Genomic DNA, 26998 nt, shown 5'->3' with positions numbered 1-26998 from the left:
CACGTGGGCGCGAGATATACAAGCGCACACACCGGTGGTTTCACGATTTCAGGTCGATAGCCGTGACGTCAACGGATAGAACGAGGGAGAGAGAGAGAGATAGATGTAAAGAGAGAGAGAGAGAGAGAGAGAGAACCGAGAAAGAAAGAGAGCGAGAGACAGAGATGAAGTTCAAGGTTACCACGCTTGAATGCACGTCCTACACGGAAAATAGGAAAAGAGGGCGAATGGATTTTTCAGGCCCAAGGAAAAACGTAATTGACAAGATGGTGTTACCATACTGGTGTCTCTTTGAGAACATTAAAAATCATTCGAACGAGAAATCAATCGCGTGAAATCTACTGTCTTGAGGCAAAAAAAAAAGAAAAAATAAAAAGAAAAACGAAGAGAAAGAAAGAAAGAAAAGAAAGAAGAATTAAGCGAGCAACAAGATCGATTCCACCACTAAACAGCTGCGAACTGTTTCTTCTTCGAACATGTTCGTCCATAACACAAAGAGTCCGCGGGATTACGAATTTCAAGGAGTTTCTCAAAGTGGGTCTTAACTTCGAAAGATACGGGGAGTATCATGAACTAGGTCAAGTAGTTACTACTAGTCGGAGATTCACGTTGTAGATTATCGACAAAAGTTCCAATTCGTAAAATCGGGCATAACAGGAGGTAACTTCGGTTTATCACCGAGGATATAACTCGTAATCGCTCTAACCGCAAAAACAAATCTTTGTGTAAGTGTGTGTGTGTGTGTATATATATATATAAAGAAGTATACATAAGTATACATACATATATACATATGTATGTACGTACCTCTCTCTTTCTCTTTCTCTCTCGCTCTCTACGTCGATCATAGTATAAGAGGTTGTGAAACAAGAAGATGAAATCGTTGAAAGGAAACTATGATTTATGCCGTAAGGAAAGAAGCGAAGGAAAGTTTGATAACTAGGGTGAAACCGCCATTATTCTCGTCGTAGGACCGTATCCAGTCGAGTCGGGAGTTTATTGTTTCGATTCTTGACTGTCCTCGTAGGAGAGCATAATCGTATTTGGGTTGGCATGCCCGGACATGGCCCGGATACGTTAAGACCTTGAACTTGCTCGGCAAGCTTCTCTCTGGCGAGTCATCTCAACCCCTCTCTTTCACCATTTTTCTTTTTCCTACGTTATACCTACATACAAACTATACGGGTATATACATAAATATATATATATATATATGTCTGTGTATATATGTGTGTGTATGTATACTCTGAAAGCTCGAAGCATAACGGACATGCCGATACGTTTCATCAGCAATGAGAATATCCTCGACCTAGAGCGAGCCGACCGCGAACTTCTCTTAGGTCACGACCTCTTGCGAATGCTGCCAACTAGAGGTAGAACAGAGAAAAAGAAACAGAATTCTACTTACGAGTCAAGGACTAAGAAAAATACTGAAGTCGATGAAGAAGATGCGTAAACGTCGCTATTATATATTAAATGACTCGCGATTGCAAAAGAGAAAAAAAAAGATAAAAAGAAAAAGCAACGTGAAAAGCTCCTACGTCCAATAGACCGAATAATACTACCACCTGTTGAGGAGTCTCTCTCTCTCTCTCTCTCTCTCTCTTTTTCTCTCTCTCGTGCTGCTCGTAATTTCGCGTAAAAATCGCACCAACCTACGACTCAATGAAGGTCACGATAAAAAAGGATGGAAATTAGAAAAGGAACGGAAAAAAGAAAGGAAAGTATTTTTCGTTTTTCACGATAGGTGAACACGTATCCGGTGAAATCTGATAATCGGCCTTCCACGTGACAAAAGGTAAGCCAATTTTCGAGTGGAGATAACGACGCTTGAAATTAGCCAACCTTGAGAGAAGTATTCTTCGATGTTCGACTATATGTATATCAAGCCGTTCTCGAGTTTACTCTTTCAACAAATGTCTCTCTTTGATGATATTCTACCATTGAGGTTTAAATGATAATATCGAATATGAGTATCGCTTTTAAGCTTTCCTTTATATATATATATATATATATATATATATATATATATATATATATATATATATACTACATGTCTACCTACACGAAGATCTCATACGCAAACACAAGTTACATTCAACGTTAAAAGCTACTACGAAGAGGATATAATTTAGAGCCAAGCGTTGCGCACCCAAACGCAATCGGCCCAAGATTTTATTTAACCCGTACTCTCGTAACGTTACTACCATCTTCCTCGCGAATACGAGACGACATTTAAAGCTTTCATCAAGGAAAAGCAAAGCACGTTTTCTTTTTTTATGAGAATACGAAGGTCAAATTCATTTTTAATACATATACGGAAAAACGAACGTATAAATGTAAATACTTATATGAGAATAGAAGGGAGAGGGGGTGAGAGAGAGAGAGAGAGGAAAGAAAGGAAGAAAATTTATTTCCATGAGCGAACTCGATACGAGAAAAAAAAAGAAAAGATATAAAAAAATTTAATATTAAGAAGAAAAAAAAGAAAAAGAGAAAAAATCTAATATAATACAATAGAAAGTAATAATAGATAATAATGATACGATAAGAAGAAAAATGTCTCCGTAAGATAATATGGTCGTTTAACATTAGGATAATATAAAGGAAATTAAATAAGATATTGCAGCTCTTTAACGTTAGAGTAATGCGAATGGAATATTAAATGGAAGATAAATTATAAAAGAAAATATGAGCGAATAAAATAAAAAGAGAAAATAAAATATATAAAAATATAACGATACGATGATGCAATAATACTTGGCGTATTTCATAGTTATTGAATAAACTGTAGTTAAGTAAAGGCAATTTAATCAGCGACTATTCCTCCGGACGTCACGAAAGTAACAACATAATTGCAACTTGAAACGCAAAGAGAGATATTCTAGAGAGAAAGACAGATAGACAGAGAAAAAGAGAGAGAGAGAGAGAGAGAGAGCAAGATTTATCTACGCAAACGTTCATCTCTTTATAAGTTGATGCTTACGCGACAGATCCTCTCACAGATTGACCTTTCTCGTGGCTAGAGAGGAAGGCCATGAGCTGCAACGGGGGAGGAAGAAGCGTATATAACAATCACCAGTACAGTGTAGTCGTCGAGGGAGTGTCACCTCTTTCCGTCTCACCCTTCTACTCTCTTTCTCTCTCTCAACAACGTATAACGGGTTGCCCGTGACCGGGGAAGGTCTTGGCCATGGATACACACCAGGCAACGTGACGCAGGCATCAAGGGTAGGTAGGGTAGATAGGTAGATAGGTAGGTAGGTAGGTGAGTGCGCGCGCGCTCGCATTTTTTCTCCTAACCCCTTCTTCTCTCCTATTCGTTCTATTAAAGCAAAACGATAAGATCGATGAAAAAATAAAACAAACATCGTATCAAAGGAAATTCTGTAAAGAGAAGTCGATCTTTAAAAATCTTATTCGACGAATTAAAAAATTCTCTTTGGAAATCATCTATAAACATGTCACCCTCTTCTCTTTCATTGAATCTGATCTCGTTAGAGAAGGAAGAAACTGAAAGGTCGTCCATCGGACGAGGTGACCACCCTCGTAAGAACAACAACAAAAAAAGAAAAAAGTAATTCGATCGAAGATTGATAAAATAATTAGTCTAAAAAAGTACGGACGTTGTTAGAGTTTCTCTTCATTGACATTCGATCGGATTCAGTGACGACGAAGTCGATCGTAATTCCTCTTTGGAAAAGTTGGGAGAAGTGGGACGGGTAAGGTCGAAAGGTTGGAACGGATATTATAGAGAGAGAGAGAGAGAGAGAAAGAGGGATGATAATAGAGAAAGAGTGGGAGGAGGTGAAGTGGCGTTAATGGAAGAGCTTACCCTGGGACGATCGCGAACGACCTCGATCGCGCGTGTCTCGACGAGCGCGTTTACCAGTGTTTTGCCCGTGACCAGAGAGGACCTTGACAATGGCTGTTCGCGAGACGCTCTCTGCGACGTAGAGAAAGGTTCATGATAGGGAAAGAGAAGGTTGAGAGAACGAAGTGAGTGAGTGAGAGAGAAAGAGAAAGAGAAGGAGAGAGAGAGAGAGAGAGAGAGGGAACGACGGAGAGAGGGAAGGAAAGAGAGACGAAATCGGAGTACGGAGGAGGGTGAGTGCATCGCGACGCAGGCGCTGAATGCGCGCGCAACTCGCTCGATGCACCCGGAGGTCGCCCATCTCATGCACGCGCCCCCGACCTTGACCTTATACGCGCCGCACGCGCTCTACGTTGTATATCTACGGTGTACGCGCGCGTACGTATTTATGTATGGATCTACGTATGTATGAATGTGCGAATGTATGTGTGATACGTATGAGCTCGAGGTCCATCCACTCGTCGACGGTTGAAGGTCGCTGTGGCCGCCCCGGGAAGAGAACGGAGCCCCGGAGAAGGGTGGAAAAGAAGTAAAAAAAAAAGAAAGATTTCTCCAACCCTCTCCATATCTCATCTATTACGTAGTTTCCAAGTTAAAACCTTAGCGTTTGTTAGAACGAACGTTTGTATCGAATTACTTTTGATCATTAATATAACGTCGTCGTTAATTCGAAGATAAAACGATTCTACGTCTTTAATATCTGTTACGTATTTTATCTGTTGCTCTTTTTCTTCTTTCTATTTTCTTCTTTCTATTTTCTTTCTTTCTTTCTTTCTTTGTTCATCGTGGAACGCGTGTCGCATAAGTTGATACGGATTGATCGATCGTGAGATTTGTAAGGGGAGAAAAAAGAAAAGATTATTACATCGAGGAAACTTTTCGCCCCGGTGAGGAAATTAAAGATGTAGATAATGAGATAATAATAATAACATGGCCGTAGATTTCCATCGTTCACAGAAAAATTCCATTATCAACTACCTGGCATACGATCTAATGGATTAATTAGCGTTAAAACGCCAAGGGTGAAGGGTAATGTACCACGTTTAACGTTTAAGGAAAAGGACCACACGCGTTCCAGAAATTTATCGAACGATTTCTCCGTGCTATATAGCACTTATACTCAACTAAGTAGGTAGGAAAACATCGGTGAACTATATCTGGATATCCAACGAGCAACGTGAAAGCTTGTCTCGTCCGATTCTCGCGTAGATTAGAGAGACGGTGGAAAGTCGAGGTCGCCCTTGACGTAAGCGCCAATCGCGTGTAGATACAGACACACCGCACCGCACCGTACCGCACCGCACCGCAACACAGACGTAAACACACCCACACACACGGACAAACGGACACGAAAGCAAAAGCTAGCGAGCGGGCGTGCGCACCCGTTCACGTGCGAGTCTTCTACATATACGTGACCCTCATAAAAGATCCTAGGAACCGGAAGACTTCGTTGAACGTAGTGAATCATTGTTTATATACGACATCACGTACTCTCTTAATAAAAATTCGGCAAGATCTATCGTTCGAATCGATCGATCTATCCTCACGCTACGAACCCGATCCTCCCGGAAATACGTACAACGATGGGGGGGGGGCAACCTTCGGGCTTGAAAATAGAACATTTGTATTCACGAAACGATCGCGGACCATTGACGGAAGCGCCGATAAACAGAGGAAAAAGAGTTAATACTTGCGTGATCTTTGACTCCTGTCTGTGTATCGCTTAACACGTTCCGTTCGATTCTTTCGATTTACTATTGTACCTCCTATGCGGTCTATATCTTTATGCTTGGAAAAATCGCGAAACGATTTCTTCGTCTCGTAAGATCCTCGTTTCGAGGAAAACTTTCTACACTACCGAACGATTCGATCTTGCAACGATTCGATCGACTTAGTTGCAAAATAACTATCAAAAACGTTTACTAAATGAAGTTCGGAACAGGTTATGTAACATATTCGATTATCACGATTGCAAACCTATAAGATCTATTCTATGGTCGTTCGTAAAAAATTGTTCCTTTTCGGTAAACTTCACGTCGATGAAGCGACGTGAAATTATCTTTCAAAATCGGCATATCGCGTACGTACGTACATATGTATCGTACGTACGTACGTATGCATCGTACGTACGTACGTATGCATCGTACCTATGTATACATATCTATAGTAGAGCAAAGTTTCGGACGAACGAAAAGCCTTAAAGCTTTTGCGTATCGTTGAAAATGCTACGATTATTACACTGGATATTGTTCTTGCGTAAGCTCTCCTCGCTTTCTGATATAGGTACCTCTGTGCGTTGCGAGCTTATTCAGGCGCGTGACGCTATCCGACGACCTTATCGTCTCCTTTATTGCTTAATATTCCTGCAAGATTTACATAACCTCGTTCCACATTGTTTGTGTATATGTATGTACCTATACGTACGCGCATAGATGCATATTACACATGTACCCAAATACGTAGATATGTATTTACGTATATACCGCCAATTTGTGCTCCGTTTTTCTTTCAATTTCCAAACGTTCCTTTATTCCCTCTTATTCGTAATTCGTCAAGGAAAGTCGATCGACGTGCGAGAATAAATACAAATAACAGGAAACGTACGCGAAGAGAAAGAGAGAGAGAGAGAGGGAAAGAAAGAGTATTTTCGAAGGATATCGCGATATAACAGCGAGATCGGAAATAAACGTTTCGTGTCGATAGAAATAACAATTAACCTCCATCGTCAAACGATTACGACAATATATCGAGAATATCCGAATATGAAAATATGAATTCACTTTGAAAATCAACGTATATCATAAATCAAGAATTGTTACGTCGAAAATGCAATATTACGGGTTTTTCGTTTCGAGCTTGATTTGTTAAACATCAAAGGAGTGCTCGCAAATGATTTTCCGTCGTTCGATGAAATATGATAATATCGCTAAAAAGGTTAATAAAAAACGATTGCAAGCGAAAATCGTAAAGATATCGCCGTATTTCTCCGAACGATTTTTTCCTCTTGGCAATGAGAAAAACCAGAAAAAAAACTAACGATCGTAGCTCTCTCTCTCTCTCTCTCTCTCTCTCTTTCTATGATTTGGAACACAAGAACGTATTTCGCAGAGAATAGAATTTGAACGTTGGCAGATGAGAAACACGTTCTTTGCTCGAAAATAGTCCGTTGTTTCGTTTGAACGAACGTTAGAAAAGCTCCTTAAGGTTTCGTGGAAATGCTCGCCGATTGATACGAAGTTATCGGCATCGCAACATAATCGCGATATAAATATTGCATGTACGCACATACGTACGTTTATAGACACCAATTTTTCTCCATCTTATTCGCTCCTTCGACTATTTCCGCTCGTATAACGAATAATTTTAGAAATAAATCATAATCCTCTTGCTTACTTTTTTTTCTTTTTTACGGAACATAAAATTTTGATATTTAATTTTCTATTATACGAAATCGTCGATTGCTCGATCATTCGATGAAATTTAATTATTCCATATTTTATTCCTATTTAATAATATATTTTATTACTCACCCACTTGTTGTCGATCGCTTTTCAATGTTTCATAATTCCTATTTTCTTTCTGCGTCTCTGCATGTTCACTTTTTCTCTACACCGTACATAACCCCATAGAAATAAATTTTGCGTGCATCGTACACACACAGATACACTTTCTCTCTCTCTCTCTCATACACACACAAACTCATCCGTTCACTCTCTCTTTCCCTCTCTCGTGCATGCCGTCAGCCGTGTCCTTGACATTGCCCGTTGCAGCGTCTCGACGCAACGCGGATTGCATCACAGCGCGAGTTCAGCCATTTATTTTATCGTTCGGAGACTAAAAGTAGAAGGGGGAGGGGGAAAGTAGTGTGACGATTTTGACGTCGTACGAATGTGGTCCTCCTAACGACGAAAAACGAAATAAAAGAAAAGGAAGACGAAAGAAAGAAAGGACAAGGACTCTTATCTGTCTCTCTCTATCTCTTGAATGAGAGACAAGTGAGAGAAAGAAAGAGACACGTTCAAGATCGATCGAGAAAAAGAGAGAGAAAGAGAAGAGAAAGAAGAAGAGAAAGAGAAAGAGAGACAGAGAAAGAGAATCGCACAGTTGGCCGACGGCCCGGTAAATTTCTACGGCGCTTTCTCGAATGACAATATATACGACATATACAACATATAAAAGCGCGCGTGTCGAACCGCACGCGGAACGTCGCGCGGAATCGTTATAGCACCTATCGGCCTTGTCCTTGACATCGACCGCTGCGTCCCGACGCTACGCAGGCCACAGTTGCATCAGAATGTTCGATGCAACCGTCGTAGTAGAAGTAGGAGGAGGAGGAGGAGGAGGGGGGAAGGTGGTGAAGGAGGAGGAAGAGGAGGGGAAGGAGAAGGAATAGAACGAAGAGGAGGAAGGGGATAGAATGATCTCCCCCCTCTATCGAGCAAGAGGTAAAGAGGGGTAAAGAGGGGTAAACAGTTGACTAGGAAGAGGTGGGGTGGTGGAGGATGACGAAGAGCGAAAGATCGAGGATGCAGGGTTAAAGGAGGGGATCAGAAAAACTGAGTGGGGTGAATAAAGGATGACAAGAGGGCCGAATATGAAAATGGCAACGAGCAACGATAGACAGGTGGGTGGCTTAGATATCATGTCTTAATATCGTCGTGTCGTTGTCGTTGCGTTGTTATCGGTGAATCTTTCTCGAGTCGTTTCGAACGTAGTTCGATGCGATCTATCGTAGTAAATGATCGCACCACGCCAACTTAACGGAGTTCCTTCGATTTCTTTTAATTGAATCGATTATTTTTAATTGCAATTCGATTCTCGCTGCTCGATCGAGATTGCCATTCGATAGGAATATCGAACTCGTTCGGACGGTAAACGAGCGAACGTTTTTAAAGTTGTTTTTATATGCGATATAAAAAGTTGGTAATGTAACGCAAAAACTTGAAAGAGCGATGAATCAAGGATGGATCCTTAGATTTTTGGAGAAAGAAATTAAAAAAAAGAGAAAAGAAAAGAAAGAAAAAACATGCTGACGTCTACGCGACACATTATACAGATATGTTGTTGATCCTATATTTCTACGTAGAATCGTTATATACGCAGATACGTACTTACGAGAGTTGCCTGAAATAAAACAAGGTCGGATTTTAACCGAATGCCGGCAGGAGTATCGGTCCTCCGGCATATAATTTATTAAATATAGGTGTATACTTCGACGGGACAGGAACAAAAACGTTGACAACCCTGATCGTATAATATTACAAAGAATCTAATTAATTATTAAATCATATAATATTACAAAAAATCTAATTAATTATTAAACGAAAACGCGCAGATTAAGAAGTCTCGTCTGGCCCCTCTCTGTGTCGAGCCAAAGAACGATAAGGTTAAAAAAGATAAGGTTAAGTAGGTATCCGGAATGAAAGTAAACATTTTGCATATCGTACGTAATACGCATAACTTGTTGACACTCGCTGATTTATATGTAAATATACATATGTAATATATTTTGTATATGTGTATATGTACATATGAACATTATATATACATATATATATATAATGTGCGTCTATATTACTCTGAAATTACGCTTTGCCTTCCAAGCGTATTTTAAGACCGTCCTTTTATACGTCTATGACTTCTCTTGTTCTTAAAAACAACTGTACAATACAAACAAATACGCGTCGTCCATTATTGTAATCATATTTGTTTGGGTTAATTACGAAGAACTTCTTTCTTTCTGTTCTTTTGTTTTTTTTTTGTTTTTTCTTCGTACATCCATATAAAAGAGAAAAATTATTAAAGGACAACATTATTTAAACTTTTTGCCTTTTGATACTTTAGGCTTCCCTCTGGGAGGTTTTCCACCACCACGACTCTTTTTTTTACTTCGTCCTTTTGTCTTTTCCTTTGCCTTGGTCGCACGCATGTCCTTCTTCATTCTAGGATCTACTATTTTGTATCTGCCTTTTACGCCAGGGGGCCTTACCGCTCTCTTTTGAGAAGTATGTTTTTTCGCGACTACATACGTTACTTCCTTCTTTGGCTCCTTATTAGCTTTCTTGTATATGCTATATATATATACATAAAAAAAGTTTGTATATGTACAACATACCATCTAAATAAAACAAGCAATATTATATTTATAATACTTACGCTTTAACTTGTCGCGCTTTCTCACGTTCACTTATTTCTGTACTCTCCATTAAAGCTTCAACCTTCTTCTTAGCTTTTTCTAATTTGCGCATCGCACGTTTCTTTTTCCTTGCCTTAGCTTCTAAAACCTTTTTGATCGGCCTAACGTTCAGATCCTCTACTCTCTTTTCATATTCTTCTACCAGTTCCTTCGGTACAGGAGCTTCTTTCTTCATATGCTTTTCCTCGTCCTGTACAAACCAATCTGGCAAATTAGTATCGTTAAAAACGTATCTGTTCCAAGCACCGTCGATTAAATCTCGTCGAGCCTTCTTAGATTGTACCATTAAAGAACCCAATGCCAGATCTTGAACCGATAATTTCCTCTTCTTTAATTTTTCATCTAAAAAATAAAATATATAGAAAAAATATATATATGCATACATATACGTGAAACGATCATGAGATAATAGAAAAGTATCGCAATAAATAGTAAAATAGTCATTTACTTACTACTTTGCTCTTTCGACACCACTTCGTATCCATCCTTACCACCTATCTTTTTTACTTTTTTATTCGGCGCCATCATCTCTTCCACATCGTAATTAGAGTCTGTATCGTCGCTCGCATAATTCGATCCCGCGTCAGTATCGTCTTCTTCTTTCTCCATTTGCTCCTTCTCCTCTCCCACAATTTTCCCACCCTTTCTCTTATAATTCTCTATCATCTTATCCAATTCAAAGTCCTCGTCCTTCTCATCCTCCAAATTTTTAAACACATCCTTTTCAAACCATAACTGAGCTTTGTGAATTCTCTTAGTTTTTTTATCTCTGTAATCGAGATCGGTTATCAAAGGATTAGTTTCTTCTTCGTCTTCGATTTTAGTATTTTTTCGATTTTTCTTCTTAGCATTCCTACCTTCTTCGTCTTCGGATGAACTAAAACCTATCGTATATAATAGTAAATAAAATTAAAAACTATCTCTATGAATATTATTTATGAGAAATTATAGACTGTTAATACCTAATCCTGATTTTTCGCTATTTGTACTTTCATCGTCGGATTTTTCTGAATCGCTATCCTCCGACTTGTAATACAATCCAGAACTATCTAAATGTCCCTTATCCTTTTCATACGTTATCTTCTTCGGTTTTCCTCTACGTTCTTCGTCAGAATCATGATCGCTTTCTACTACCACATCGGGACTCTGATCGGTAACGGTTGCTAATGCCTCATGAGTTTTAATTTGTGTTAAACTGAACATGTCGTCTCCTTCTAATTTAGGTCCCTCGTCTCCCTTGTGAATCATTTTAAGATTCAAACGTTCGTTTAATTTTTGTCTTTCTTTGTTTACCCTCTTCTTTTTCCGTTTCAATTCTCTTTCTTCCTCTTCTCGAACTTTTTCTATTTCCTTCATAATTTCTTCATCCTCCAGATCTTCTTGTTCTTCAAGAGTTAGAGATTTTGTGGAATCTTCCGTCGTTTCTTCCGTAACATCGTTAGATTCGGATTTTGATTCAACAAATATTTCCCTTAAAGCCTTCCACCAATTAAGTAATAAACGCAAATCTTTCCGACCGAGTACTTTAATATCTTTACAACATTCTTTAATTTCTTTCGTTGTCTTCTCGTGATTCGCGATTTCGTCATCGTCTAATAAAATTTCAGATGTATTCTGCAAAGCGTCTATTCCGTTTTCATATTTAATAAAGTCTTTTACAGAAACCGGATGATACAATGTGTAGTCATTTTCCGGATAACCTTCAGCCTTTTGCTTCTTCTGCTTTTCTGGATGGAATACATTGAGTTTATTTGTAGGTTCTAATTGCAATTCTGAGAATACGTATTTTGGATCTAAAAATTTAGGATCTATCTTGTCTGGCGCAATATAATATTGACAGACCACAAAAATTTCAGCTGATTCGCTACGAGAAGCTTGAGGTTTTGTTGCATGTACCTGTGAAAAGTATCACCTGATTAATTTATGTTACTTATATACTATAAAATAAATGTATATATGGATTATTTACCTTCTTGAACAATTGTTTAAATACCCATATCAATGGATTATAATCTTTTGATCTAAATACTTTAGTAACAAACCATCCACCAGGTCTCAGAAATTGTGTAGCTACTTTAACAGCGTGTAACGTTAAAACGGCTTGTTGATACGCGTCGTGGAGCCAATTTTTTCCAACGTTAGGTGCTCCATCGTTCAGAACCACATCTGCTTTCCAAGTCTTTAATTCACGAGTGATAGCTACTCTGCACTTGTCCGTTGTAATATCTTCAACCAAGCTTATACAACCAGGTATTGGTTTTATTGGAAACAAATCTACGCCAATAACTATAGATGACACTGGCATATTTTGTCGTGCTACTTGCATCCATCCACCAGGTGCTGCACATAAATCTATACATACTCGAGATTTTTGAAGAAACTCAAATTTACGATTAAGTTGAATTAACTTGAAAGCAGCACGTGATCTGTAACCTAAAAGAAAAAGAAAATTGTAAAATGAAAAAGAAAGAGATCGGTTTTACAAATAAAACATTGATAGTACGTATCTCAAATTGTTCATACCAGTTTCCTTGGCTAATTGATAATATTTATCCTTCCTCTGTTTTCCAATCTTCCCCTTTTTACCCATTTTTAAGGCAGATAAATTTTTCTAACAAAGTAACAACATAAATTAAATGAAACTATCAAAGAGGTTATAACATGTGGTCCAAAGAGGACCGATTGCTATAAATATAACTTCAACGAAATCACTCTTATAGATGGAAATCCATCGAATCTTTACGTAGAAATCAAACTGAAAAGCACAGCAGCGACATTTAAGCATTTAAGCATAATCAAGTGCTGCCCTCTGTTTTGTTTTTTATAAACTTTTTCATTAATTTTCTTTCAACTAAGTCGATAATAATAGGACTATATCTTATGTACAAAAAGCTTCATTTTTATCCATAAACTCGAAGCATCATTTTTTTCAAAGAAAATAAAGTTTTTTCAAAAAATCAAAAAAACCATGTCCTCGATTAAACCTTTATCTTTAAAATGAAAGCTTGTTCAATAAAAATCATTCAAGAATTATGCCTATACTAATCGTTTTTTTAAACTATTAAAAAGGTGGAGATAACGAATAGCCTTAAATTTACATATAGAAAAATTAATTCTTCGTAAAAATATAAATCTTTCAATAATTCCACTTTGAGTAACTATTCTAAAATAGTATTACGAATTATTGGTATATTCAAAGAAAGAATATTATTGGTCAATACGCCACCTAACTTTTTAGATATGGAATTAGAATCATAGGCAATTTGCTGATCGTGATTAGAACTTCCAACAGTATAACTGAAAATTTGTTATTTCTTCAATATACTTAAATTTTATTGAAGTATTTTAATCTTGAAATATTAAAATTCCAAAAGATTTGTAAAAATTCATATTAGTAATTATATATATACTATATTACGGTTGAAAAAACTTTGATGTACATACAAAAAAAAATGTTAGCAAAATGGAGTTTATGTATTATAGATTTATCCATATTGAAATGAAAATTTAAATAATGTTTAGTAGTAATGTTATATTTTATTATCAAGTCTTAATTACTACAAATTAGTATTCGAAAATGGTTAGAATTCAGTGGTCTTTGAGACAAGCACCAAGGCATATTAGGTATTTATTAAAATAACTTATTGTCACTTTATTTCAAAAATGTAATGAATCATAATTTTTTTTTTCTTAAGGCTCAGTATTAAGAAAAAATGGTGTCGTTTACAAATCACATGTAAATCTTTATTTTATAATGATTTTTTGGATTGGAGCTATATGTGTGATATACTTATGGAACCAATATTTTGGTTCGTAGAAAATTTTACTGCCCTTTTAGGACCAGTAAGTTGTTTGCAATTTTATATGTTTAAAAGATCTCGTTAAAATATACAAATTTCATGGTTTTATTAATACCATTTAGCCTTCGCAATATATTTACTAAACTTCACAGCCTTTAGGTATGTGTAGTAATGGTAGCTTTATTAAAAGTATGCATCGTTTGTATCGCATATTGGATTGGCTTACCTTACTGGTGGGAAAAGAGTCCATTTATGACAATATTTTTATTACTAATTGGAAATTGGCTTCTTATAAATGTATGTTTCCACTACTACATGGGTGTAAATGTAGCAGCAGGTTACCCACCACAAGGTGGTCTTATTCCAGAGGCTGTGAGCATTTGTAAAAAATGCATTAAACCAAAACCTCCTAGAACGCATCATTGTTCTATTTGTAACAAGTGTGTGCTTAAAATGGATCATCATTGTCGTATCCTTTTTGCTTATATAAGGTATTCATATAATGTCAAATAACAAAAAAGTATTTGTATAGAAATCTGATATATTTCTTAAACAAAATTATAGCATGGCTAAATAACTGTGTTGGTCACTACAATCACAGACATTTTTTTCAATATATGGCTTTTACTGTTGTGGGAATTTTATTCATTATGATATTTGGAATAGAAATAGCATATCAAGAGTTTTTTCCAGCACACGAAGCTGAGCTAGATGGTCATCCAGTTCGCATTAACAATTCTGAGATTATTCCTGTGGTAAGTTTATATTATATTTTATATTTTTTTATCATTAAATAAAACTTATAAAAAACATCTTTTAGGCAGAATCATTAGATCATTTATCTAAAGAAGAAATAGCTGAAATTGCAAAACAAGCTGCTGAAAATAAAGAAAAAGAATGGAGACGCAGACTTATAGTTTTTGCAGCATTAATTTGTGTAGCTACATTTACAGCACTTGGGGCACTCACTTGGTGGCATGCAGGTCTTATTACAAGAGGAGAAACTAGTATTGAAGCACGCATTAATAGTACTGAAACAGAAAAATATAAAGCACTTGGAAAATCATATCAAAATCCTTATAATTTTGGACCAAGGGAAAACTGGAAATTGTTTTTAGGCATAGTTGATAGGTAATCTTACTAAAAATTTTATTACTATTGTCATGTTGTATATTATATTACAAAACAAAATTTCAAATTTATATATATATATTTTTTATCTGTTCATTTATTTAACATACCACCTAAATTTTTGCAGAAGTTGGTGGTATGTTCTTTTTCCTTCAACTCATGACCCATATGGAAATGGTCTTACTTGGAGAACAATCCACGACATTAAAATATCTTGAGTTTGAAACTGAAACGATTATAAGAGAATGTGATGTTACAATTATCTTTTAAATATTTTTCCTGTGTGTATCATACGATTCTTATTCTTATGACATTCTAGTCAAATTGATATGCATGATTATAGAGCAAATTAATATCATGCATTTAAATATATAAAATATTCAACAGCTGTTATACAATTAACATCTTTTTTTTTTATATATACTTCCTAAACTACTACTTCGTAATTATATTTAATTTTACAATGAAAATATGCTCTTCTCCAATATAAAAGAATAATACTATTAAGAAAATAATAGACAAAGATAATGTAATTCATCTACAATTTAATAGTTATTTGAATAAATTAAATTTTTTACCTTTTGTAAGATATCAAATCTTCATTAAAGCTGCTAATTCTCTGGCCAGACAATATCCTCTATCCAATTAAGGTAATGAGAGACTCTTGTATACACCCCAGGTGAATCTACGATCGCACAACCTTCTCCGAAGCTCGTAATTCCAATTACTTGGAAAAGACACGAATATATGGGATGTGGTAATTGTAAAGGTCCACCTGAATCTCCTTGGCAAGCATCTTTAATCCATCCACCATAAGGATCACCCGCGCATATCATACTAGGTGTTACACCATATGGAACTGCTAGGGAATTATTATGTTTTATCGAACATGCAATATTATTTATTATATCAAGTTGTGCTTTTTGCAATTTTTCGCTTTGTTCATCACCTAAAAACATTTCAATTTATGATAGGCAACAATATTTAAAAAAAATCTTATTTACTAAATATTTTTTAATATAAGGCACATAAAATGTAATCATAAGCCAAGAAAATATTAAATATAAATTAAATTTACCAAATTCAGTAACACCCCAACCACTAATCCAAACTTTCATGGGTACATTGTCATATAGCTGATAAAGACATGCTGGTTTTATTAAATTGCTAAAAGTAACAGATGTCTTTAATTTAATAAGAGCTATGTCTGCATACATCGCTGGAGGATTATAAGATGGATGCCGTATCATTTGTTCAATTTCAATTACAATTCCGTCTTTCTTATCCTTTATATTATGAATACCAATCTTTGCAACTGTTGGACTACCGCTATAAGATAAAATATTATCACTTGATAATGTTATGAAGCAATGAGTATTAAAATATTTAACAATATTCTCTTGCTATATATAACAAATTGTTAGAATACAAGAAAAAAAAATAATCTACTTTGGTCCATAAGTGCAATGTGAAGCAGTAAGGACCCAGGAAGGTGAAATTAATGTGGCACCGCAGTAAAGCATAAAAGATCCATCCCTTAATATTTTGCCCAAGGCAACCATATGCGGAAATTCACCAGGTGTTGCAATTGTACCACCAGTTACAAGCTGATCAAATTTTGTACACTGTTCACTTTCTACTCTAAGCACTTGTGTGTTGATACCAACTAAAGATTGTACTTCTGATATACTCAAAAATTGTTTACCATATTCTTCACATTCTATAATATAGCGTTTAGTTATTAATTGCATGAAATCAATAATAAATTTGTATCATTTAAATTTAACTTACTGATATCTGACTTAGTCCTAGTACTATATCTATTAGATGAATTCGAAAGTTTAGCTTGTTCCTGAGGACTTGAAACCTCTTTGTTTTTACCATTTCCTTGATTTTGTAAATCAATTGCAGGAAATGAACTATTTATATATGGTTTTATAAATGAACTAGAATCATTGTCAGTTTTGTTTAAAGAAAGTGTAGAAATAGATATAGGTATTTCATCCTTTCTATTAACTCCATTATATAAATTTAAGAATGGATTATTAACATATTGTTGATCATTTCTATTTATAACATTTGTTTTATCCTTTTCCATTAAAAATGGATTTTCTTCTGGATTGCGTTCATTAATATGTCCGAATGAATATACGATAGGTGAAGAAGAGATTATAAATATTGGATCACTGTTATAAGGACTGTCACCTATTGTTTTCGACGAGCTCGAAGAATCTACGAATATTTTATAATTTCTTAATATAACTCGTACATAATAGATTTACAAGTTGATTCGAATTGTTTATTTTTTCATTTATATATATTTTTTTTACGTAGTCGCATAAATCAGATAAAAAAATAATAAGTAATTATAAGTAATTACAATATAATAATAAGTATGATAATAAATAATTAACCTGCATTTTTGGAAGATGTAAGTAATAGATTGTCCGATAAAAATAATAAAAAAATTATGATAAAATTCCAACGTATGAAAAAAAATGTCATCATTGGAAGAACTTGTTACCGCGTGCATCGAACTTCAATAAAATCTTTAGGCGAGTTAATAAGTCAAGCGTCAATGCCAAAGTATTTTTCTTCGTGCTTTATCTTTTATATACAAAGTTATCGTTATATTCGTTAATGTGTATATACAAACACACACGTATCATGTTTATATATACATATATATACAAATAATTTTTAAAGATGCACACGTAATCACTTGGTAATTACTACATGACTAATGAAGCCAAATTTATTTTTGTAATATTCTTAAGAAATTATCACGTGATCCGGAGAAAGCAGATTTTGTAGTTTTAGCTTCTTTCCTTTTTTTCCTTTTTCATTCATTAGAAATTAATATAAAAGAAAATCGATGAAATAGAAATTTTTTTTTTCTACATGTTTTGACGAGATAAGAAAAAAGTATTACATTTTTATTAATTTATACATCATAAACGTTATTTTTGTTTCTTTTATAATTCTGATTTATAAAACATTTTCTTACATCTTGATACATATGTACATATATTTAATATGCAGAAAGAACAGAAAGTATTAATATTACAAACTTAATAACGTGTTCTCTCTTACGCGGCCATCTTGCAAGTAAAAATCAGCTTTGCTGTTTCTCTTTTCGAACACTAGATGTCACTCTGTTTTCTCACAGATACATTATATATCCATATATCGACTATATAATGGAAAAAACATTATATATTTAATATTACTAATTAAATCAAATTAAAAATAAAAATACTAATAATAATAAATAAATGAAACATATTAATGTATCATTTAATTATTTTGTTTTTATATATCCTTTATTTTATGAGCTCCTACGATAGGCAACTGATAATACACGTACGATAAATATAACTCAATGCATTCTTTTATTACATAAATATTTTTTTTTTATACTATCTATATAAATATAATACATTCGTAAAATTTCGTCATAAATGATTAGATCATATAAAAATAATTTCTCTATCTCTTTTTCTAACTGTTTGCTCTTTAACCGGAGATAAATCACTCGCGCAATATATTATAATTAAAGTAACTGATTTAAAATCACAGATAAGCTTTAATATATAAAATGAGCTTATAAGACTGTCCATAAGATCGGAACTATTTTATTCTGATTAGCAGAAATTCTGTTATAATCGTACTAATAAATTATTAGTGCTTTATAATATTTTTTCATCATCATCATTTAAATAGATAGACTAAAAACGATGTTTCTACTGGCAATTTATCTATTTTTATTGTTTAATTGTGTAATTTGTAATTTGGAAAATTCACCACGAATCGTTATTGTTGGAGCTGGTGCCTCTGGTATAGCTGCGGCTTCCAAATTATATGAAAACGGATTTGAAAATATTTTAATTTTAGAAGCTCAAGATAGAATTGGTGGACGTATTAACACTATTCAATTTGGTATGTAATCTTTATAGGTGATGTTATGGAGTTAACAGGCATTGTGTATATCGTATTGAAATAATAATAATAATTATTATTTTTTTAGGTGAATATTTAATAGATCTCGGAGCTCAATGGGTACATGGACAAATAAATAATGTAGCATACGAACTTGCTGCACCTCTTGGTTTATTGGAAAATACTACTTGGAAATTAGCACTTTATAATTCTGCAGGCACAAAGATAGACGAAACGATTTTTAAAAATACCATTAATGTTTTTGAAAATGCTTTATATAATATAAGCATACCTGATATTGATATTTCTGTAGGCGAACATTACGAACAAAAGTATATAATATCAATATCGTATTTTTTAATTATACGTTTCTTATAGCCATTTTTATTTTCTAAATAATTCAAAAACAGGTAATAATAGTTACCTATTTAAATTTATGATATCTGTATTTTAGATTTGCCGAATATTTCAATGATCACCCTGAAATAAATACTACTCTTCAAAAAGACTTATTAAGATTCTTCAATTTAATAGAATGTTCATTATCTGCATCGGATACATGGTACGAGCCGTCTATTAAAGCAGAATTAGAATATGAAATGTCTGAGGGAAATCTTTCTATTAATTGGAAGAAACGAGGATATAGTACTATTTTAGATATTCTAATGGTTTGTACACGTTTGAATATCTATGACAATCTATAAAATAATTTTTCATTAAGTCTATATAAAAAAGATATATTTTACAATTTTCAGAAAAAAATTCCAGATGCAACTAAAGAATTACCAATTTTGAACAATACACTTTTGAACTCGGAAGTAATTAATATCGATTATACAAAGAATAATGATTCCATAAAAATTCGAACCCTTAACAGTCAAGAATATTTAGCAGATCATGTTATAGTGACCCCATCTTTGGGTGTTTTGAAGGCAAATTACCAATCTTTGTTTAATCCCCCTTTATCAGAATCAAAAATTACAACAATCGAGGTACAAGATTTTTCTTTCATAATTTATATCAGATTATATATTTTAATTAATGACATTCGAAATAATTATTGATTTTTTATCGATCATTTGACAAGTAACTGATTTTAGTCTTTTTGTAGGGTCTGGGTTTTGGTACTATATGTAAAATATTTTTTCAATTTGATGAACCATGGTGGGAATATAATTTAAACTGGGGATTTAATTTTTTGTTTAATGAAAGCTACAGAAATGAGTTAGAAAACGATGTATGTTCAAATACTAAACAAAATTCATATATAACATTTAATGCTATATATATATTTTATTTATTTAGCCTGATAAGAAATGGATTACAAGTACAATATCACTTAATAGTGTCGAACACAAACCTCATTTATTACTTGCTTGGGTAACAGCAAAGGGATGTCGTCTTTTGGAAACACTTCCTGATGATAAAGTTCTTGAACATTCCATGGATATGTTACACACTTTTATGGGAAAAGATTATAATATTACAAAACCTAATGCAATGATAAGGTAATAAATATATTTGTTTTTTATCTAATGCAATTTCTTATCAATATGATTTTTTAGGAGTAAGTGGACACAGAATAAACATTTTCGTGGGACGTATAGTTTTCATAGTGTTGAATCTGAAAAAGTACATGCATCAGCAGAACAGCTCTCAGAACCTATAATAAAAAATCAACTTCCCGTACGTAACTACTACTTTCTCATAATTATGAAAATATTATTTTTTTAATTTCATATTTTATTATTTTTTTTTCTTTTTTTTTTCTTCAGATAATTTTATTTGCCGGAGAAGCTACAAATAAACGTTTTTATTCAACTGTACACGGTGCAATTGCATCAGGATGGAGGGAAGCAGATAGACTTATAAAGCTTTATGCAAAAGCTTTATAAATAAATTACTTACATAAATATACTATTTGATATAAAATAAATTGTATATATAAAACTAAACCAAAACTTAATGATATTTACGCAGTGTATGCTGTATATATGCGTATTATTATGAACACAATTAATTTACATAAAAAATTAAAATTGATTAACATGATAACGTAAAAAAGTTTGTGCCTGATTTAATCCAGTTTCATATGCTCCATGTGTAGTAGAATAAAAATTGTCATGCGTTCCTTCACCAGCAAACATTATTACTGGTACAATCTATGATCAAAAAGAGTATATTTTATAATATTATATATTGTCATACAGTTATTGATCAAAATAATTAAACATTTATTATTTACCTTAGTACAATTTTGTTGAGTTATTGTACCCCAAATTGGTTCTGCTAGTGTACCTGGCGTGATTTTTTTTCTATCACAATTCACTGAAATATGACTGTAACTACCTCTTATATACTTGTTTGCATTCCACTGTGTTCTAACACATCTTTGCACTGTAGGTATATTATCAATTTTAAGAAAATACTTAAATAAATTTAAACAATCAGTAGCAACTTCTTCTTCACTCAATGTTTCAATAATACTGGCACCTTGTCCACCAACCCATCCAAGGAGAACACCTTGATGATTTTGTAAAACATCAAAACCTGTAAGATCTTTGGTCCATGTAGCCAAGGACTTTTCAGAAAACACATTTATATTATTTTTGTGCCAAATAAATTGAAATCCTTTTGTTTCTGGCTTCCACCAAGATTGACCAAAATCAAGAAATATTTTATTTATTAAACCAAATCCAAGACATTCAATTGCTAAAGTATAATTGCATGGTAATGGAGGCACAAACATTTTTTGATAATTTTCTTTCAGATGGCCAAGGGAACATGTAATTATTACACATTTTGTAAAAATCTGTTTTTCATTTGATAGTGTTAAAATAATTGATTTTTCTGATTCATTTATATTAATATTTTGTTGCCATTCTATTACTTCCACAGCACTATTTAAACGTAAATTATTCGGATCTAAATTGTCAGCAATAAATTTTAATATAGAATTATATCCAACTTTGAATGAAAGATATTCTGGACCACCAACAAACTAAAAAAAAAGTTGATAATAGAAATATCATATAATGAAAATTGGTTTTCTTATATACTTACTTTAAAATTCCCCCAACCTTTTAAAGACAATTCATCTAATGTAAAACAAGAATTGTCAATTATAAGAAATCTAGTCATCCAATCAAAAATTCCTTTCTTAATATCTTTTACATCGGTTATATCATTTGATTGTTGTAAATAATTTTTAAATCGACTTCTTAAAATTCTGCCAATATTTTCAAAATTATTCTGAATTTCTTGATTCTCACAATTTTCACATTCTTCTAATATATTACGTACAAAGTTATCAATTTCTTGCACCAACTTTAAGTCTATTTCAAACCCATTATCGGATAAAAATATACCCTCTCCATCTTTACATTGAATATTTGATAATAATTGTTTTTCATAACATAAGTTTGCTAATTTACTTTGGCTACCATGTAAAAATTGTGCACCATATTCAATCCAGTTCTCATTCCATAATATTGATTGTATCCGTCCACCAATTTGTTCTTGAGCTGTTTAATTATTATAAAATAAGATTAATTTTCATCTTTATTAAATTTCCTTGCAGTAAAAGTGCTCACCTTCTAATAAAAGATAATTTTTAAAATTGGCATCTTCTAAAGCTTTTGCAGCTGCTAGCCCAGCAATGCCTGCTCCAATTATTACAACTTCTGGTTTACCTATTGGTTGTATCTTCATGGTTTGTAATTTTCTTATTTTTTCGAAGTCGTTTATTGTTTGCCTTAACCAACCATGTATTCTACATAATCCATATAACAATGAGCTCTATTTGTATTGTATGTAATTAAATTATCATATCAAACTTTTCACAATACTTGTTATTAATTTGTTTTCTTACTCAATATAATATCTGTTCTAATATAATAACTTTCACAATAATTACTTCTATTTATTGATTGAGAAATATATAATTACTAATAAATTATAATAAAAAGCATATATATATATATACATATACACACAAACATATATATATATATATATATATATATATATATATATATATCATAAAATATTGTTTTTCTGGGAAATAATATACGTCTATTAATGTAAGCAAGAAAAGACAGTATATGTAATTTTGTTAAATATATTATAAAATATGTGCATTATTACTATAATATACAGTAAATATTATAAGCACCAAGCAATATGATTAATACTATGATTTATTATCCGCATGTATATACTTGTTATATGGTAGTTTCTACTTTATTGGAAAGACAAAGATACGTCCACAGTTTACCATAATCCATTCATTAGGAAGAACGTGGTTTTTGGTTAAAGATGAGAATTTAATCGCCTATGAAAAAGCATGCCAATCAATAAAAATAGAATACATTAATTATTATAATACCGCATGATGTTCATTCGTGCTATTTGACTTATATGAATCATATATAAAGCTTTTGGTGTATTCCAGCTTTACTAAATGCTTATTGTGCAAACACGAATTATTAATATTTATTTTTAATAAACTTGAGCAATTGAAACAAAATATTTAAAAGAAAATAAGTAATGCACTTAAAAAAATAATTTGAGTCAGATAAGATTTGAAAAAATCCAGCGGAGCATTCAGTCATATTTGAAACCATAATGTAATAATGTAATGTGTTAATAAGATCTCAAAAATAGATAATGATTAATGAAATTTATCCTCACATTTGGTATTTCAATAACCTATCTGCTTCACGGAATCCAGATTCAACAGCTCCATGAACAGTAGAATAGTAATGATCATGAGTTGCTTCACCAGCAAAGAGTATAAGCTGAAATATGATGAAGAGAACTAATTTTAATATATATGTAATGAAAATATAAAATTACTTTCAATATATTTACATACAGGTTTATTATCAGGAGACATAATTGGTTCAGCAAGATCTTTTGGTTGTACATTTAATTTTTCAGATATCATGCTTTGAAAAGTATAACATCCACGAAAATTACTATTTGTATACCATTTTGATCTATAAATTATAATAAATGTTAAAAATATTTTAATAAATATACACAGATATCAATAATTTTTTACCTTATCATATGATCTGGTCTTGGAATATTATAAGATTTTCCAAGAAAAGTTTCTAACAATAAATATAATCCTTCAATGATATCTATATCAGATAGTGTTTCAATATATTTTGCACTCTGTCTTACAACCCAGGCACATAAAACTCTAGGCTGATAGTCTACTGTAAAAAATGTAAATACATCACATAGCCATGCATTGCCCTATAATAAATAAAAATTTTTTATTTCTTTTTATACAAATTTAAATTCATTATATAGCTAATGATATAAAAAAATATGCAAATATCATACTTGACCATGACATTCAAGAAACTGTATTTTATCTTCTTTGGTCCAAGCTAAACTAAAACCAGCACATTTATCTGTCCACCATGTATATGGAAATTCTAGAAAAACTTTGTTTACAGTTCCAATATTCAAACCCTATGTATATAAAATATTTTATTAAAAATAACTATTGAAAATTTTTTTTTACAATTTTCTTCATATTACCTTTATGGCACGTTGTTTTCTTTCAGACAATGAAGGCAAAAACATCATAGAATGTTTTTCCTTTAGTACTCCTAAAGATGCTGTGAATATAACATGAGAAGCATTATATTTAGATCCATCTTTAACTTTAACAATCACATTATTAGTAGATGTATAATCAATAAGAGATACTTCTTTATTAAATTTAATTTTTTCTGTTATCATTAATGTTTCCTTGGAATCTGGAATTTTGTTCTGATAACAACAAAATTAAAATAAAAAAGATTAATATTAAAAAAGTATAAATATAATACATTCACATTTTCTAAAACACGTTACTACAAGTTTTACAAACCAATAATAAATCAAATAATGTTTTATAACCATGTGTTTTCCAGTTAAGTAAAGAGTCTCCTTCACATTGCCAATATTCTGCAATACCTTTGGCAGAAACATCAAACCATGTATCACTACATTGAATGGAATTATCGAATTTGTGCATCCAATCCAAAAATAATTCTGCTTCTTCCTTATCAGCAAAAGATTTTTCTTTAAGAATTTTATAAAATCTAAAGCAAATACCAGTTTTTATTTCTCTTTTTTTTTGTATATGCAATTTATTATCAAAATTTTCAATAATGATGTTTCCCTCTTACTCATTACAAAAATATTCTCCATATGATCCTGTTGCATTTTTTAAATCTTCTGTTGAACGATCAGAAATATCATAATATGCTTTCAATAATTCAATACTACGTTCTTGTGGGATTATTTTGCCTTTGGGAGTTACAAATATTTGTTTATTAAAATCATGCAATGTTTCAGAAGAATCAAGCAATTTATGTGGAAAAGCAAGATTAAAAACTATATTTCCTCTTTCTCCATGTACCCACTGAGCACCTAATTCCACCACATTATTTGCTAAATTAAAAAAAAATTTATATGTAGAATATCTTTTTAAATAATATTAAAAAAAGTATCATAAAAAATATTTACCAAATTCTACAGTATGTATTCTACCACCGATACGATCACCAGCTTCAAGTATAGTAATATTTTGTAAACCTTTTTCTAATAATCTCTTGGCAGCTGAAATTCCAGCAGCTCCAGCTCCAATTATTAATATTTTAGGTTCGTTAAACATTTTTACCATTTATTTCTTAAACGTTTTTTTCTATCTTCCAAAAAAGTAAAACAAGAAAAAATTTGAATTATCAATAGGTATCTTTTTTATCTTATCAGTAATTTATCTCATAAATGTAGATTTTAATTAATGAAGTCACACATTTACTCTTATTTATAAAATATTACATAAATTATACCTTACAATATTTTCTGCAATCTCCGAATTTATATGTTATCATGCTACGTAATAATTCAGTTGGATACCGGGTCATATTGACAATATTTTTATCATTATATTTGCACTAATTTATCACTACAACATTTTGAATACATATTACCATAATTTACTTAAGACTATTCATCACCTTTCGCTCGAAGCATGTGCGACTTCAGCGACAGATGTGGACAAAATATGAACTACAAGCGCGAGCGGGAAATACAATCGTCGTCATGCGTCTATCGAATAAGTCTATAGGTTTATTAGATTATATTCCACTCGCATACATAACGATCGGAATAGTATGAGTTAGAATAGAATGTAATTAGGTACAAATTCAAACATTTCCTTCGTCACATTTATATTATTCTATAATTATAGCGAGTCTATCGTAGTAATCCGTATTAGCATATCCATTTGTTTTTACGATATATATGCATAAATGATAATAAATATAATTAATACAAAAATAAGTAAAATCATGATACATAACAATGCTCGAAATTTTATTTCATATACAATGTGAAAATGAACTAATGTTTTAATTTTTATAGGAATAATATATAATATATAAGTATATATTCACTAATCATTATTTTTTATTAAATAATCGATAAAATCTTCATTTTAGTTACAAATTTATATATTTTATATACTTTGTTCTCCTATATTTAGTCTGTTTATTTATCATAATATAACTACATATGGAAAATATAAGTACATTAATATTTAGTTACTATTACAATGAAGAGGTTTTAGAATTGAACTGAGATAAGCAGCCATTCGCCCGGTAGTACTTGTATCATACTGGATTTCACTATATTACAAGTATTACCAGGTCCCACTGCGTGGAGGTAGCTGTATCTGAGGACCTACGGGCTAACGGGGATTCTACTCTAAAATTCGCGAGACTGGCGTGATCAAGTAATCGACATTCTATAAAACGAAGTCCACGGTAGAACTTTTAATCGCGCCCGAACACTCCCGGGAGTGTTATAATAACGGTGACTCTACTCTAAATTCGCGTTCGCGACGTTCCACGCACTAACCGAAATTTCAGGCAGTTAACTGGAGGAGGGTCAGTCCACGCTTACGGATAGCAAACCATACTCTATTCGGTAGCACATAAACCGACACACGACCGGTCATTTATTCGTCTTAGCAATCAAACGAAATCCATT

General features: G+C 32.6%; 5 protein-coding genes and 1 long non-coding RNA gene across 19 annotated transcripts in view; 2 read left to right on the top strand and 4 right to left on the bottom strand.

Moving 5' to 3' along the window:
* The window catches only part of LOC127071359 (uncharacterized), an 89217-nt gene extending 83216 nt beyond the window's left edge, over nucleotides 1–6001 (bottom strand). For 2 of the 5 annotated variants that reach the window (XR_007784986.1, XR_007784983.1), the window contains exon 1: nucleotides 3836–3945. This is a non-coding gene — a long non-coding RNA (uncharacterized LOC127071359). Of the gene's footprint in view, nucleotides 1–2986; nucleotides 3043–3835; nucleotides 3976–5564 lie in introns of those variants that run through there. The other 3 variants (XR_007784987.1, XR_007784985.1, XR_007784984.1) reach the window with 3 other exon arrangements.
* Nucleotides 6002–7404: 1403 nt separating this feature from the next.
* Nucleotides 7405–12792, bottom strand: LOC127071355 (pre-rRNA 2'-O-ribose RNA methyltransferase FTSJ3). Of its 3 annotated transcripts, none has more exons than XR_007784978.1 (7): nucleotides 12594–12792; nucleotides 12040–12503; nucleotides 11033–11966; nucleotides 10523–10954; nucleotides 10031–10412; nucleotides 7977–9945; nucleotides 7405–7773 (listed from the first exon to the last, which is right to left on the bottom strand). XR_007784978.1 is itself a non-coding variant. In XM_051010538.1 (6 exons), exons 1-6 carry the CDS (start codon nucleotides 12658–12660, stop codon nucleotides 9687–9689), a joined length of 2538 nt encoding a protein of 845 aa, XP_050866495.1. In that variant the 5' UTR covers nucleotides 12661–12792; the 3' UTR covers nucleotides 7405–9686. The 3 variants fall into 3 exon arrangements, 1 of the variants encoding a protein (XP_050866495.1); XR_007784979.1 differs by having other exon boundaries at nucleotides 7405–7708; nucleotides 8103–9945; XM_051010538.1 differs by having other exon boundaries at nucleotides 7405–9945.
* Nucleotides 12793–13313: 521 nt separating this feature from the next.
* Nucleotides 13314–15583, top strand: LOC127071357 (palmitoyltransferase ZDHHC16). 3 transcript variants are annotated; one of them, XM_051010542.1, is made up of 6 exons: nucleotides 13314–13694; nucleotides 13766–13913; nucleotides 14030–14339; nucleotides 14435–14625; nucleotides 14691–15001; nucleotides 15129–15583. In XM_051010542.1, exons 1-6 carry the CDS (start codon nucleotides 13648–13650, stop codon nucleotides 15217–15219), a joined length of 1098 nt encoding a protein of 365 aa, XP_050866499.1. In that variant the 5' UTR covers nucleotides 13314–13647; the 3' UTR covers nucleotides 15220–15583. The 3 variants fall into 3 exon arrangements, with proteins under 3 accessions (XP_050866499.1, XP_050866500.1, XP_050866501.1); XM_051010543.1 differs by having other exon boundaries at nucleotides 13317–13913; nucleotides 14023–14339; XM_051010544.1 differs by having other exon boundaries at nucleotides 13317–13913; nucleotides 13993–14339.
* Nucleotides 14995–18124, bottom strand: LOC127071356 (serine protease snake-like). Of its 3 annotated transcripts, none has more exons than XM_051010540.1 (6): nucleotides 18009–18124; nucleotides 16793–17233; nucleotides 16451–16721; nucleotides 16080–16330; nucleotides 15580–15950; nucleotides 14995–15227 (listed from the first exon to the last, which is right to left on the bottom strand). In XM_051010540.1, the coding sequence occupies exons 2-5, from the start codon at nucleotides 17097–17099 to the stop codon at nucleotides 15613–15615; spliced, it is 1167 nt and encodes a 388-aa protein (XP_050866497.1). In that variant the 5' UTR covers nucleotides 17100–17233; nucleotides 18009–18124; the 3' UTR covers nucleotides 14995–15227; nucleotides 15580–15612. The 3 variants fall into 3 exon arrangements, with proteins under 3 accessions (XP_050866497.1, XP_050866496.1, XP_050866498.1); XM_051010539.1 differs by lacking the exon at nucleotides 18009–18124 and adding an exon at nucleotides 17416–17996; XM_051010541.1 differs by lacking the exon at nucleotides 18009–18124 and adding an exon at nucleotides 17934–17954.
* Nucleotides 18125–18611: 487 nt separating this feature from the next.
* On the top strand, nucleotides 18612–21195 carry LOC127071176 (spermine oxidase-like). Its single transcript, XM_051010124.1, has 8 exons — nucleotides 18612–18940; nucleotides 19029–19272; nucleotides 19395–19608; nucleotides 19696–19932; nucleotides 20052–20177; nucleotides 20246–20448; nucleotides 20506–20626; nucleotides 20716–21195. The coding sequence occupies exons 1-8, from the start codon at nucleotides 18739–18741 to the stop codon at nucleotides 20833–20835; spliced, it is 1467 nt and encodes a 488-aa protein (XP_050866081.1). The 5' UTR covers nucleotides 18612–18738; the 3' UTR covers nucleotides 20836–21195.
* LOC127071174 (uncharacterized) lies at nucleotides 20663–25968 on the bottom strand. Of its 4 annotated transcripts, none has more exons than XM_051010121.1 (13): nucleotides 25798–25968; nucleotides 25472–25653; nucleotides 25132–25396; nucleotides 24831–25044; nucleotides 24497–24730; nucleotides 24296–24427; nucleotides 24006–24205; nucleotides 23817–23940; nucleotides 23633–23739; nucleotides 22534–22712; nucleotides 22004–22464; nucleotides 21186–21941; nucleotides 20663–21102 (listed from the first exon to the last, which is right to left on the bottom strand). In XM_051010121.1, the coding sequence occupies exons 2-13, from the start codon at nucleotides 25626–25628 to the stop codon at nucleotides 20974–20976; spliced, it is 2958 nt and encodes a 985-aa protein (XP_050866078.1). In that variant the 5' UTR covers nucleotides 25629–25653; nucleotides 25798–25968; the 3' UTR covers nucleotides 20663–20973. The 4 variants fall into 4 exon arrangements, with proteins under 4 accessions (XP_050866078.1, XP_050866077.1, XP_050866080.1 ...); XM_051010120.1 differs by having other exon boundaries at nucleotides 25472–25649; XM_051010123.1 differs by having other exon boundaries at nucleotides 25803–25968.
* Nucleotides 25969–26998: the final 1030 nt, after the last annotated feature.

The sequence above is a fragment of the Vespula vulgaris genome, chromosome 21 (assembly GCF_905475345.1).
Source record: "Vespula vulgaris chromosome 21, iyVesVulg1.1, whole genome shotgun sequence".
Lineage (NCBI taxonomy): Eukaryota > Metazoa > Arthropoda > Insecta > Hymenoptera > Vespidae > Vespula > Vespula vulgaris.
This window is presented reverse-complemented; position numbering and strand designations above follow the sequence as displayed.